Below are 14,326 nucleotides of genomic sequence, written 5' to 3'. Positions count from 1 at the left end.
CTAGGGTTTTAAATCTAAACAAAGGAAACTACAAAGGTATGAGAGGCAAGTTGGCTGTGGTAGATTGGTATGATGGTAGACAGGCAATGGCTAGCATTTAAAGAATTAATACATGGTTTACAACAAATTTACACTCCTATAAGGCACAGAAAGACAAAATAGAATATGAAAGTAAACTTGGGAGAAACATAAAAACAGACTGTAAAAGCTTCTAAAAGTATGTAAAAAGTAAAAGATTAGCAAAGACAAATGTGGGCCCACTACAGGCAGAGACTGGAGAATTTATAATGGGGAATAAGGAACTGGCAGAGAAACTAAACAAATACGTTGTGTCTGTCTTCATGGAGGAAGATGGAAAAAACCTTCCAGGAGTACTAGAGAACCAAGGGACTAGCGAGAATGAGGAACAAAAAGAAATTCGTATTAGTAAAAAAAGTAGTACTGGAGAAATTAATGGGACTGAAAGTTAATAAATCCCCAAGACCTGGTGAACTACATCCCAGAGTGTTGAAAGAGGTGACTGTAGAGATAGTAGATGCATTGGTGGTCATCTTCCAAAATTCTATAGATTCTAGAATGGTTCCTGCAGGTTGGAAGATATCAAATGTAACCCAATATTTAAGAAAGGAGGGAGAGAAAAAACGAGGAACTATAGACCTGTTAGCCTGACAGTAGTAGTGAAAATGCTAGAATCTTTTATAAAGGATGTGATAACTGGACATTTAGAAAAAGAAGAATGGTAGGATTGGGCAGAGTCAACCTGGATTTATGCAAGGGAAATAATGTTTGATAAACCTGTTGGAATTTTTTGAGGATGTAACTAGCAGAATAGATCAAGGGGAACCGATGGATGTGGTGTATTTGGATTTTCAGAAGGTTTTCGACAAGGTCCCACACAGAGCTTAGTAAGCAAAATTAGAGCACATGGGATTGGGCGTAATGTACTGGCATGGATTGAGAATTGGTTAATGGGTGGAAAACAGAGTAGGAATGAATAGGTCATTCTCAGGTTGGCAGGCTGTGACTAGTGGGGTACTACAAGGATCAGTGCTTGAGCCCCAGCTATTCACAATCTATATCAATGATTTGGATGTGGGGACCAAATGTAATATTTCCAGGTTTGCTGATGTCACAAAACTAGGTGGGAATGTGAGTTGTGAGGAGGATGCAAAGAGGCTTCAAAGGGATTTAGACAGGACACGTGAATGGGCAAGAACATGGCAGATGGGATATAGCGCAGAATTTTATGAGTACGCTGCGAATTGCGGCGGCATGCTCTGATCTCGGCAGTCAGCTCGTGCGGGTGTGCTGTCACTGAGCCTCCGCGATATTTCGTGTGGGGCTCGTTTAAATGGAGGGGTGGAGCAGCCGCCCCTGATGGTGTAGAGGGGGTGGCCATTCCGTCCCTGACAACAGCATCCGGCGCCACTGCACAGGCGCCGGCTCCATTTTTAAAGGGCTTCAAGGTGCCGGCGCCCTGAAATGACGCGCAACATTTCAGTGATACTTTCATAAGACCATAAGAAATAGGAGCAGGAGTAGGCCATTTGGCCCCTCAAGCCTGCCCCACCATTCAATAAGATCATGGATGATCTGCCCCAGACCCCAACTCATCTTTTGTGTCAACTCATCATAGCCCTCAACTCCCCGATATTTCAAAAATCTATCTACCTTGTCTTTAAATACTTTGTGATCTTGCCTCCACAACAATCTGGGGTAGAGAATTCCAGACATTCACTACCCTCTGAGAGAAGAAATTATTGCGCCTCTCCATTTTAAATGAGTGTCCCCTTGTTCTCTAACTATGTCCCCTAGTTCGAGATTCCCCCACTAGTGGAAACATCTTCTCAACATCTACCCTGTCGAGTCCCCTCAGAATCTTATAATTTTCAATAAGATCACCCCTCATTCTTCTAAACTCTAATGAATAAAGGTCTAAGTTGTTTAGCCGTTCTTGATAAGTCAACCCCTTCATCCCAGGAATCAGCCTAGTGAATCTCTTTTGAACTGCCTCCAATGTCAGTATATCCTTTCTTAAATATGGGGACCAAAACTGTACACCGTATTCCAGGTGCGGCCTCACCAACACTCTGTACAGTTGTAACAAGACTTCCCTATTTTTAAACTCCAACCCCCTAGCAAATAAGGCCAAAATTCCATTTGCCTTCTTAATTACTTGCTGCACCTGCATGCTAACTTTTTGTGTTTCATGCACAAGAACACCCAGATCCCTCTGTGCTGCACTTTTTTGAAGTCTCTCTCCATTTAAATAATAGTCTTTCTTTTGATTCTTCCTACCAAAGTGCATGACCTCATACTTTCCTACATTAAACTCCATCTGCCAAGTTTTTGCCCACTCCCTCAACCTATCTATATCCCCTTGCAGATTCCTTATGTCCTCATCACAACATGCCCTCCCTATTTTTGTATTGTCAGCAAATTTGGATATATTACACTCTATCCCCTCCTCCAAGTCATTAATATAGATAGTAAATAATTGAGGCCCTGGAACTGATCCTTGTGGCACTCCACTAGTTACATCTTTGCAACCTGAAAAAGACCCATTAATCCCGACTCTCTGTCTTCTGTGAGTTAACCAATCCTCAATCCATGCTAATACATTACCCCCAATACTGTGAGCTCCTATCTTGCGAAATAATCTTTTATGTGGCACCTTATCGAATGTGTTCTGGAAATCCGAATACACTACATCTACCAGTTCCCCTTTATCAACTCTGCTTGTTATATTCTCAAAGAACTCTAGCAAATTTGTCAAACATGATTTCCCTTTCACAAAACCATGTTGGCTCTGTTTGATTGCATTAAGCTTTTCTAAATGTCCTGCTATTTCTTTCTTAATTATGGACTCTACTAACTTCCCAATGACTGATGTTGGGCTGACTGGCCTATAGTTTCCTGCTTTTTGTCTCCCTCCTTTCTTGAACAGGGGCGTCACATTAGCGGGTTTCCAATCTGCTGGGACCCTCCCGGAATCCAGTGAGTTCTGGAATATTTTGACCAATGCCTCCACTATCTCTGCAGCCTATCTCTGCAGCCACTTCCTTTAAAACCCTTGGATGCAGGCCATCAGGTCCTGGCGACTTGTCTACCTTTAGTCCCATTAGTTTGTCAAATGTTTTGTCCCGTGTGATAGAGACTGTTACAAGATCTTTCCTCCCCTTTCCAACCTTCCTCACTGAGCTATCAATTAATAAAATAACCCAACCCCCAGAAAACCAATTTTTAAAATTACGAACTTTCACCCCTCAACTTCACCTTTGATCCTCAACCCCTTCCCACCAACCCCACATCCAATTGGAGCGGTTTTCCCTGGTTCCCCCCACCAATCCTGAAATTTTCACTCCTCCCCCCTCGCCACCAGTGTCAAGCCTCGGAACTCTGAACAAAGTTCCGAAGGCATGGGAGTTCAGGCCGGTGGCCGGAATATTGGCGTGGGACGGCCGTCGCTACCAGGTAGGTAATTATTCTTTAATTGTAATATGCTTTGCATATTAAAATGAAGGTCCTGCCGCCGAGCGGCGGGGGGGCTGCATTGAGGCCTCGCTGCCACTGGTAAAATGCGGTGGGGCCTTCCCAGCGTCGGGGGGGGGGGTTGTGGCAGGCCTCTCCTGGAAGAAATTTCTGTGCCCCCGACGCCAGAGGGCTAGTAAAATTCAGCCCATAATGTTGAAAAATGTAAAGTTACCCACTATGGTAGGAAAAACAGAAATGCAGCATGTTTCTTAAATGGTGAGAGATTTGGAAGTGTTACTGTCCAAAGGGACCTGGGTGTCCTTGTTCATAAGTCACTGAAAGCTAACATGCAGGTGCAGCAAGCAATTAGGAAGGCAAATGGTATGTTGGCCTTCATTACAAGAGGATTTGAGTATAGGAGTAAAGAAGTCACTGCAATTGTATGGAGCCTTGGTGAGACTGCACTTGGCATTGTGTACAGTATTGGTCTCCTTACCTAAGGAAGGATGTACTTGCCATAGAGGCAGTGCAACGAAGGTTCACCAGACTAATCCCTGGGATAGTGGGGTTGTCCTATGAGGAGAGATTAAGGAGACTGGGCCTATCTTCTCTAGAGTTTAGAAGAATGACAGGTGATCACATGGAAGCATACAAAATTCTACAGGGCTCGACAGAGTAGATACAGGAAGGGATGTTTCCCCTGGCTGCGGGGCATCTAAAACCAGAGGATGCAGTCACAGAATAAGAGGTAGCCCATTTAGGACTGAGATGAGGAATTTCTTCACTCAGCGGGTGGTGAATCTTTAGAATTCTCTACCCCAGAGGGCTGTGGAGGCTCAGTCATTATGTTCAAGACACAGATCAATAGAATTCCAGATAAAAAAGATATCAAGGGATATGAGGATAGTGTGGAAAAATTACATTGAGGTAAAAATCAGCCATATTCTAGTTGAATGGCGGAGCAAAGTTGAGGCCAAATGGCCTACTCCTTCTATTTCTTGTGTTCCTATATTGCACATCATTTGCAGGGGATTCTGCTGGGTGGACACAAACCCTGAAGCAAACTGGGCATTAGAGATTGCAGGGATACCCATTTATCTCATTTAAGTAAATTTCAATAATATTTTGGTGGAGCAGAGGTGATCAGAGTGCATATCTCTTTCTGACAGCAGCCAGTAGGCCCCAGAAACACCAGCCCATTGAAGAGATCTTTAACACCTGCAGAAGTGCACTATTTCCCTTTGCTGATTTTGAGTAAGCACTGATTCCCATCTGATAATCTTGCTTGGTCATTTAAATCAGCTGAAACCAGAAATGCAGCCGGGTTCTGCTGAGCTCAGGTCAGGCACTCGCAAAAAGCACACTGCCTGACATACACTGAGGTGAGTTGGATCGAGGAATTTTGGGTTGTGACCTCTTGGCAAGTGAAAACTACAGGTATTTTATGAACAAATGAAAACAATTTTCACAAACATAGTATGTGATGACATAAATCATATCAAGAAAACATTGACTGTCTTGTGTGACATCAACATAAGATCATTATGTAAGTGTTTAACTCATTTTTAATCTTCTAAGGTACATAAAATATATTCTGTAAAAAAAACTTACTGTAATTCTATTTCTTCTTCAGTTTTTGAACTTGTGAAACAAGGGTAAGTATTTCTCTTTCATTTTCCTTTTCTGAACATCTTTTTGATTTCTCTGCTTTATTGTCCGATCAAGAAGTTTGGGTGTATTACCAGATTCCAGCCAGTGTTCCTCGTGCGTCTGAGCCTCACGGCTGTGTAGAGTGGCTTATGCTGATGCATCCTCCAGTATGAGTCCCTTCCCATTCAGGGAAATGCATAGCCTCTGCTACATAAGATCCCAAACTCATTGCTTATGGAAACACATAGAATCATAGAATGATTACGGCGCAGAAGGAGGCCATTTGGCCTGTTGAGTCCATGCTGGCTCTCTGCAAGAGTAATTCAGCTAGTCCCACTCACCTGCCCTTCAATTTATTTTTCTTTTCAGGTTTTTATCCAATTCCCTTTTGAATGCCACAATTGAATCTGCCCCACCACCCCCTCAGTCAGTGCATTCCACATCCTAACCACTCACTGCATTAAAAAAATTTGTTTTCTCATGTATCCTTTGGTTCTTTAGCCAATCGCTTTAAATCTGTGTCCTCTGGTTCTCAACCCCTCCGCCAAAAGGAAGAGTTTTTCCTTATCAACTCTGTCTAGACCCCTCATGATTTTGAACACCTCTAGCAAATCTCCCTTCAACATGGGCATGGCAAAGTGTTGTTTAAGTCACAAACATTAGCACCAGTGTAGTATTAATATTGTTTAGTTCCTCTAATTGTATTGGGAATACAATTTGTTATACTAGTGAAACCATAGGCAGTAATATATTTTGAAACTTAACAGCTCTACATATAAATACCATGGCCCAGATTTTGCTTTGACAATGACGGTGAGGCTGACAGCGCTCACCATTATTAGGGAGCAAATTGGACAGCAACTTCAGAAGTCCATACATGTACAGTTAAGCATGGAAATCCAGAAGTTGCTGTCCAAGTTTCCCTGCTCCTCCACATGCTGTGCTGTAACAGTACCTCTCAGAGACATGACATTAAAATAAATCTAAGGGCGTGAAGTTGTGGTAGTTACTCACTAAACACGCCAGAAACATTTTGGGCTGGTGCATTGAGGCGTAAGTGAATTTTTAACAGCATAATGAGCCATAATTACTGCCAAACAACCTCTCTGGCACCAAAAACTTAATTTTGTAAGTATGGCGACTCATTTCTTCAGAATTTAATTAGTGTTGAAGATTTTTTTTAAATAATTTTTTACTTGCTGTCTTTTGTATCTCTCTCCCATCTTTCTTCCTCTCTTTGTTTCACTTTATGGACATGATTTTACAATGAATTAATTTCAATTTATACTACCTGGTTTAGACTCTAGGCAGAATTTTGAAAACCCGCTGGAGGTGGATGGGCCCAGAATCTGCTGCCACCTGCTGGCATTCTATTTTGCTGGCATGGTCCCCCCCTCCGGGACATTATTTAAGGAGGACAGGTCAAGGACACAAGTGGTGGATAGCCAATTGAAACCATTAAGTACCAATTAAGGCCTCTTCCCCCATGTTGACTGGAATTTTCCAGTTGCTGGGTGGGCCCCCCTCCCCCAGTGGCCGAAACATGGTTAATGTGAGATGGCGGCCGCCCGGTAGCAGACTGAAAGGGCAACCCTCCTGAGGCACTTTAATATGATCCCCACCCCCAACACCTTTGCTGCCGATGCAGGAAAATGGCTACAGCTGCGGCTGTTGGCAGCACTCTGGAAGGGTTTCCCTCCACGAAGGCGGTCTGGCAGCTATTTATTTATTTATTTAGAGATACAGCACTGAAACAGGCTCTTCGGCCCACCAAGTCTATGCTGACCATCAACCGCCCATTTATACTAATCCCATATTCCTACCACATCCCCACATTCCCCTACCACCTACCCACACTAGGGGCAATTTACAATGGCCAATTTACCTATCAACCTGCTGTGGGAGGAAACCGGAGCACCCGGCGAAAACCCACGCGGTCACAGGGAGAACTTGCAAACTCCGCACAGGCAGTACCCCCGGATCTAACCCGGGTCGCTGGATCTGTGAGGCTGCGGTGCTAACCACTGTGCCGCCCAGCTATGGCCATTGTTATTCTCTAAGTTCTTAAGTGCTGAGAGGCACATCCATCTTGAGGCACCCTCTTACATCCTTAGCTGCATCGGCAGGCTGCTGCTGTCACTGCTGGAGGGCCTTCTATTGGCCCTCCAGTGTTGGGAGTCTGCCCACCATCCTTAACTGGATGGCAAATGTGCCCTCTGGCCATTAATTGGCCAATCCAACAAAAATTGCGTAGGGCATGTCATGTCGACGCTGTGTGGAGTTGGGACCCAGAAATGATGGTCAGAGTCCTGACCCCAAAACAAAAATCCTGTCATTTGTTTCAGTGAAGATTCGTCAGTCTGGTTGAAGATTCACGCTGTTGCTTGCCCTGCTCTGTCACGCCACACATCCCCTGTTGAGGGCACTGCGCTGGAAATAAACTCTAAATACTGCAAATTGGCACTGAAAAGCCCCCAAAAAGTCTGCGGGCAACTGTCAGCGTGATGAATGGCAAGAGTCATTCCTTTGCCACTGCGTCAAAATATGGGCCTATGTATTTTCATAAAACATTTATGAAAATATTTGGTTATCTTTCTGACCAAAGGTTTTGTTGTGTTCCATATGCTCACAGTACTGGTAAATTTTCTCTAATATTGGTCTCTTTACTGCTATCACTTAATTTTGTACACTTCCAAATATTGGAAAATATTAAATAAAATTTGCAGTTGGGTCTTGAAACAAATTTGATTTGCCTTTAAAACCTACGATTATATCTTTTTACTCTTTCTAGGACCAAAATCACATTTTTATACAGTATCTGTGGGTTACAATTTTGCATGTTTTGTATATACTGGTTAAAAACAGACGACTGATATTAATTTATAATCCTCTTCCATGGTTACCATTTAAAATTGTTCACCCTAAACCCATGTTGTTACCTAGCAAAGACCCGCTGCTTATCCTCTACAGCCAACTGTTGGACCTGTACTATAGCAGGGAATACTCCTCAGATTTTTCTCTTTCGATGCATTCAGGCCTTAGTGTGAGTCTTTGACCATCTGTGAAGCATCTGGAAATGGCCTGGGTTTCTGATTTCCTCACCCTCCTTTTCTCCATTTGGAAAAGTGACTAATGTCTAGCCTCTCCTAGTGGCAATGAACAAATCAAAAATGTACCATGTCTCCATTTCTAATAAAACTTAGTTAAAGCGTATTTATTTCGGTGGAACATTAGAATGGCAAGGAACTTCAGCTGCACCAGTTTGTTTCCATTTGATTCTATATTGTTTCAGCCCTGTGATGGAGGTTCCAACTGATAAACCCTTGACAGAAGAACAAGCAAGATTCTACTTTCAGGACTTGATCATGGGAATTGAATTCTGTAAGTGTATGATGTGTTCCTTTGTATGACTGTGAATAGGGAAATAACAATGAGACCTTATGGTTGAAACGGTGCTGAAATAGTATTAACTTTCTATTTATTTTATTTTCCCCTCTACCTTGTTCTGTTACACCATACACAATTCTTTGCAAGTAAGTAGGTGAACTGCTCATGCTTGCTGATGCTGCTCTGTAACTGAGTTTTAAGAATGCATGATTGTGGTCCAAGATAACTGTCCCTCCATGTGGAATAGTACATTACATACTCATTACAGCATGCTAAGATTGGAAACTCATCGGCCGGAATTTTACCGTTGTTGGTGGCTCAGAGTCCGATGAACTGGTGAAGAACTTGCTCCCGCTACACAAAGCGTTGCCGCCGGTATCACGTGTGGGGCAGCCAATTAGCGGCCCCGCAGCGCACTTCTGACTGAAAAGGGCATGGGTGGGAGGCTGAGTGGGGGCGGGGCTAGAGCCAGAAGAGTGTGCTGACAGCCATTTAAAAAGGCTTTCAGCAATCTCTGTGGCTCATAAAGGCTTATCTGAAGCAGGAAGGAGGATGTTGGTAGGAGACATTGACCATATGAAAAGGATAACCAAGGTCTGATGCTGAAAGGACCGTAGAAGATCTGAAAATGCTCACAAAGCCAACACATAAGAAAAATCAGAATCCCACCGGAAATAAAGTGCAGGAATGGAAGGGAGAAGTAGCCGCACGGCCCCCCGCTTCTCAGAGGAATCATTGCAGATCCTTCTTTAGGCGACTGAGGCAAGGCGAGAGCTCCTCTTCCCCTCCAACGGACGAAGGAGGCCTTCCCATGTTACAAAGAAGGCGTGGTAGCAGAGGAGGTCAGCAGCCGCGGCGTTGTCAGAAGGACGTGGCTCCAGTGCCGCAAGCGGGTCAATGATCTTATGCGCTCTGCCCGGGTAAAGGGCATTCTGCATGCATCTCATCTTTTATGTGAAACGGGAGGGTAAATGAATGATGAAGCTGCAAGGTGGAAGCCATCCATGTCCAGTGCTTGGCTGAAGCCATGCTTTGGGCTGCTTGATGGGCACATCTGTGATGCTTAGTGGTCCAGATGTGTTCAATCCATGCACTTCACTGGCATTGGTTTGAGATGCAGCACTCAGCCAATCGGCGTGAGTGCATGATCTATGTCGTAACTAAGTCCTTTGTGTATACACAGGAGAAGAGGGCACATAATGCCTGAGAGAGGTGCTGGACCGGTGGCAGTGTGGCCAACCTGGCATATCTGAGCAGACCGGAGGAGGATGCATTAATGCGGCAGGGGAGGACGGAGGACGTTCTGTAGCTGATGGTTGGCGCACCTGGCCAGGAGAGTGAGTTCCCCAGTATGTAGTTGAGGGGTGGGTGTGGAGGAGGGGGTGTTTGGGGGCGTGTGGCGCCGCGATTGTCTCAGGCACATAAGGGTGCTCCCAAACTTGAAATTATACAGATGTGCCCACAATGCAGCCTATAACATGTTCTCCAGTCAGCAGTGCTGATCATTCTGATTTTCCTTGCAGATGAAACACAGCAGTGACAAGGAAGCGTGTCCGGGACTCATCCGTCCAGCTCTGAGGATGAGGAGGGGACCTCCGAGGGTGCAGCATCACCTCCTCTCACTGCACCAAGCGCCAGCTCAGACATTCACCTCTGTTGGAATGCGTGTCTCCTCGGAACTGTGGTCACAACAGTTGCCGGGCCAGCTGCCAGAGGCAGTACCGGCCGATGCCTTTGAAAATCGGAGGAGTATGGGAGGCCAGGCCAGTGCAGAGCCCCAAGCTGATGACAAGCCTCTAACATCCATTTAGCAGGAGGTGCTTCAAGTGCAGTGTACAGTGCATGGAGACCTGGCAGAGTTACCAGAGACTTTGCGTGCTATGACTCACACTGGAGATGTCCATCCTGAGTGCCGCACGTTCTCTGTCATCTGGCCTCCTCCATTGACAAATTGGTGACTGTAGTGGAGAGGCCAATCTTGGATGCAATGCATAACCTCACAGCGGGAGTGGCCTCCTTGGACCAGAGCATCAGAGAACAGAATCTGATGCGCATGCGACAGTTTGAGGCTGCTCATCCCTCTGAGGTTAGCACTGAGGACCAATCGAGCCTCGGGAGGACACAGGGGCAGCAGATTTCAGATGGGAGGTCCTCTCACAGCGCTCCTGATGCCTCCTGCGGCTCCTTGTCCCCTCTACCAGTGACTTCAGTACTGCATACTCCCAGGGTCTCAGAGGGTGTTCCTGAGACTTCTCAGGGTAACTTTGACATGCCACAGCCCGCACGGCCTCAGGCAGGCAGAGGACGCCCTCCAAAGTCATCCAGAGCAATGCAGCAGCCTGATCAGCCACCTGCCTCTGGTGTGGCTAGGGGCAAGGGATCATCCACATACGTGAGCACTCGCAAACGTTTCAAAAAATCACAGTAACAGCACTCCGGGGTCACTGGTGCAATATGTAAATATTTCTTTCATGTTTCAATGCAGTATAACTTATTAAACTTTTCACTTGGTATTTTTACGTGTCAAACATCATTGCTGCTGTTGTAAGTGATATGGTTGCACTGCATGAGAAGGGTTATTTGAGATGTACCACACTTGTGTTGGATGATGTTTGGTGGAATGGTGCCATGGTTCAGTTCAGATTTCACCCAAGGGTGAGTGCCTCTGCCCTTCCAGCTCCTGTCATTGACTCCTCTCAGACTGCGATGTCTGTTTATGTTTGATGGGGCTCTGTACAGTAGAAACGCCTGAGTATTAGAGCCTCCTGGGTCACTCAACTCCACCTGACCTTCAGCTCCATCTCCCCACTGTTCAGGTGGCTGCAGCCCTTCTTCCTCATCCGTTTTGCCATTCTCGTCTGAGGAAGCCTCGCGCTGACCTTCTTCATCCTCCAGGGAATCTCCCCTCTCCATCGCCAGGGTATGTAAGGCGCAGCACACGTCAATAATTCTGGAGACCCTTGATGGCGAGTACTGCAGGGTTCCACCTGAGCGATCAAGACCCCTAAATCTCATTTTGAGAAGACCTATAATCTGTTAGGCAGCCACCAGAGTGACAATCTGACTCACATTGTAATGTCCCTCTGCATCATTCCTTGGGTTCTTCACCAGAGTCATCAGCCATGTTTTCAGCGGATAAACCCTGTATCCATCCTTGCAGGTGGACTGAATAATGCTGGCACCTGGGAGTTCCGGAGAATGAAAGCATCGTGGCTGCTCCCAGGGTAACGTGCACACGCCTGCATGATTCCCTTACGATGGTCACATACGAGCTGAACAGTCATTGAGTGGAACCCCTTGCGATTAATGAAGGTCCCGAATTAACCTGTAGGTGCTCTAATGGCCACATGCATACAGTCTATTAAGCTTTGGACCATCGGGAACCCAGCAATGGTGCTGAAGCCTCTGGAGCTCTCAGCCTGACTGGCAGGGTCCGTCTTGAAGTTGATAAGATGGTTGGCAGGCCTGAAAATGGCTTTAGTAACAACTTTTATGCAGTGATGCTTGGGAGACTCTGCACATATCTGCCGATGAAACCTGGAATGAGCCTGATGCATAGAAATTCAGTGCTACTGTTACCTTCAGTGCGACCGGCATTGGATGGCCACCCACGCAGTTTGAAGCACCCTCCACTGCCAGCATCTCTGCCAGAGCTGTAACAGTCTCCCGTGACAGGCACAGTCTTCTTCGGCACTGGCGTTCTGACAGTTGCAGGAAGATCAAATGTGGGCGGTAGACCCTATCTGCTGAGTATGTTCGTCTCCTGACCGTTGACTTGCACCCGGGCCACTCTACCAGCTTCTCCCCCTCCTCCGTTATGAGGCCGCACTGGGCCAGCAGCTGGCATGTTTTTCTGGCCAGTTGTCCTCCTGTCCCTCCTTGGGACATAGTCATCCTCATTAGATGAGCCTTCTCCAGAGTGCACAATTCCCATTGCTGCTGTTTTCCACAAATGCTATTATTTCAGGTCTTATCAGCCTGCTGTGAGTAAAGGCACACACAACCCCCTCCCTCTCAACCATAAATCAGTGCCTGTGGGGCCTGCTCAGGAGTTAGTAACACTCAGATGAACCCTGATGAACAATCTGAAAGTAGCACAAACTTTAAAATCCACACAAAGATATAACATTGAACAACCAGCCAGCATAACAGTACCTCCAACACTCGCACCGATTCACTGCCTGCCGCTCTTTTAAACCTGCCGGGTTCCCAAGACGCTCCTCGACTCGATTTACGGCTGTAAAATCCAACAGCCACCGTAAAATAGCTGTCAATTGGTGTTTTAAAGACCTTCATTGCCCGTTAATTGATTGTAAGCGGACAGCGAATGGCGCCTCAATCTCACCCGCCGTCCGACCATCGTAAAATGGCGTTCGTGTGTCATGATGTTGGGAACCCGACCTGACATCATCGACCGCCATTTTACGTCTCGGACGCCTCGTAATACTCCCGTTTTTCAATGGTAAAATTGCAGCCATCATGTGGGGAATCGCTAGGAGAAATCAACGCTACCTATTATAATTGAGTTTTTACTGCTTCTAGGCTATGATGATATCTCCACTGAAGCCCAAGTGTTAATGAAGGAAAATCTAACAGTTATAAGTGTAGCATCCAGCTATTTTTGCTTTTGCAGGGGATTTTGAGGTGTTTAATTACTTCGAAGATGTTATATACTAGTGCAAGTTGTTCTTATTTGTAATAGAGGAGATTGGTGCTAGGTATTTGAAATGAAGTGTTAGCCTTATCCCTCCTGCCCTGTTCTATGACGCTGCTAGGTTACTGTCACATTAAATCTATTTTGATCTTTTCAAACAAAATATGTTCTGTATGCAGTGCACTATCAAAAGATCATTCATCGTGACATTAAACCTTCCAATCTCTTGGCTGGAGAAGATGGACATATCAAAATAGCTGACTTTGGGGTTAGCAATCAGTTTGAGGGAAATGACGCTCTTCTGACCAGCAGTGTGGGCACACCTGCATTCATGGCTCCAGAGACCATTTCAGAAACCAGGAAGAATTTTCATGGCAAGGTAAAAAAAAAAGAGTAATCTGCAACAGAATTATTAATTAACCTAGGATACACTTTTATCTGAGATTCTTAAATTTCTACAATTGCCCATCCAAAATCTCATTCTGTTGTGTTAGAACTAAGTTTGAGTCCTGAAGTTGAACCTATTCTGGTGGAAAGTGTGATGATTTTCTATCCTTTTTTTAATGCCCTAGTTGCAATTTGTGACCAATCTATTTCAGTGCTAATCCCTTCACTTTGTGTTGATTATTTTTATGTTGGAGAATTTTTAAAATTAAAATCAAATTCTCATGGTGGATCAAAAGAAAAAGTTATGCCAATCATTATTTAGTGGAGAATGAAAATTGGTATTTTGTGCAGGTCTTGCTTTTGTGGGATAGACTAATGGTCATGGAGACGAATCAGCAAGATGGGAGGATTCTCTGCAAAGGCAAAAAAAAAGTACTTAAAGAAGTTCGAAGTTGGGAGCAATTTGCTTCTGTGAAATTTTCCTCTTGGACCAAACAAATTTTAAATCTGACCCTGAACCCCAAAATGTGAATATTTATTGTTTGCTTTTTACATGGAGTGCTTTTTCAAGCTGTTTTTTGACTGTTAATGATTGGGACACGGAGAGTTTCAAATTTTAGGTTCAGGCCTGTAACATATTGACATTCATTTCATTTTGGAATCTGATTATGCTTTCTCTGATTAGGCTTTGGATATTTGGGCGATGGGTGTCACGTTATACTGCTTTGTTTTGGGGCATGTGAGTATAAAAAATGCTAAGTCAATGCTGCATCA

General features: G+C 44.9%; 1 protein-coding gene across 5 annotated transcripts in view; it reads left to right on the top strand.

Moving 5' to 3' along the window:
- LOC137382698 (calcium/calmodulin-dependent protein kinase kinase 2-like) overlaps window positions 1-14,326 on the top strand; it is a 134,828-nt gene that overhangs the window by 89,099 nt on the left and 31,403 nt on the right. For all 5 annotated transcript variants that reach the window (XR_010977261.1, XR_010977262.1, XM_068054989.1 and 2 more), the window contains 4 exons: window positions 5,108-5,129; window positions 8,417-8,505; window positions 13,345-13,544; window positions 14,238-14,291. Coding sequence is in view for 3 of the 5 variants with exons in the window: in XM_068054989.1 (XP_067911090.1) it covers window positions 5,108-5,129; window positions 8,417-8,505; window positions 13,345-13,544; window positions 14,238-14,291 (365 nt within the window). In the remaining 2 variants the exon portion in view is untranslated. The remainder of the gene's footprint in view (window positions 1-5,107; window positions 5,130-8,416; window positions 8,506-13,344; window positions 13,545-14,237; window positions 14,292-14,326) is intronic.

This window comes from Heterodontus francisci, chromosome 23 (genome assembly GCF_036365525.1).
Source record: "Heterodontus francisci isolate sHetFra1 chromosome 23, sHetFra1.hap1, whole genome shotgun sequence".
Taxonomy (NCBI): domain Eukaryota; kingdom Metazoa; phylum Chordata; class Chondrichthyes; order Heterodontiformes; family Heterodontidae; genus Heterodontus; species Heterodontus francisci.
The sequence above is the reverse complement of the archived record's forward strand: the minus strand, read 5'-3'. Positions and strand labels throughout refer to the sequence as shown.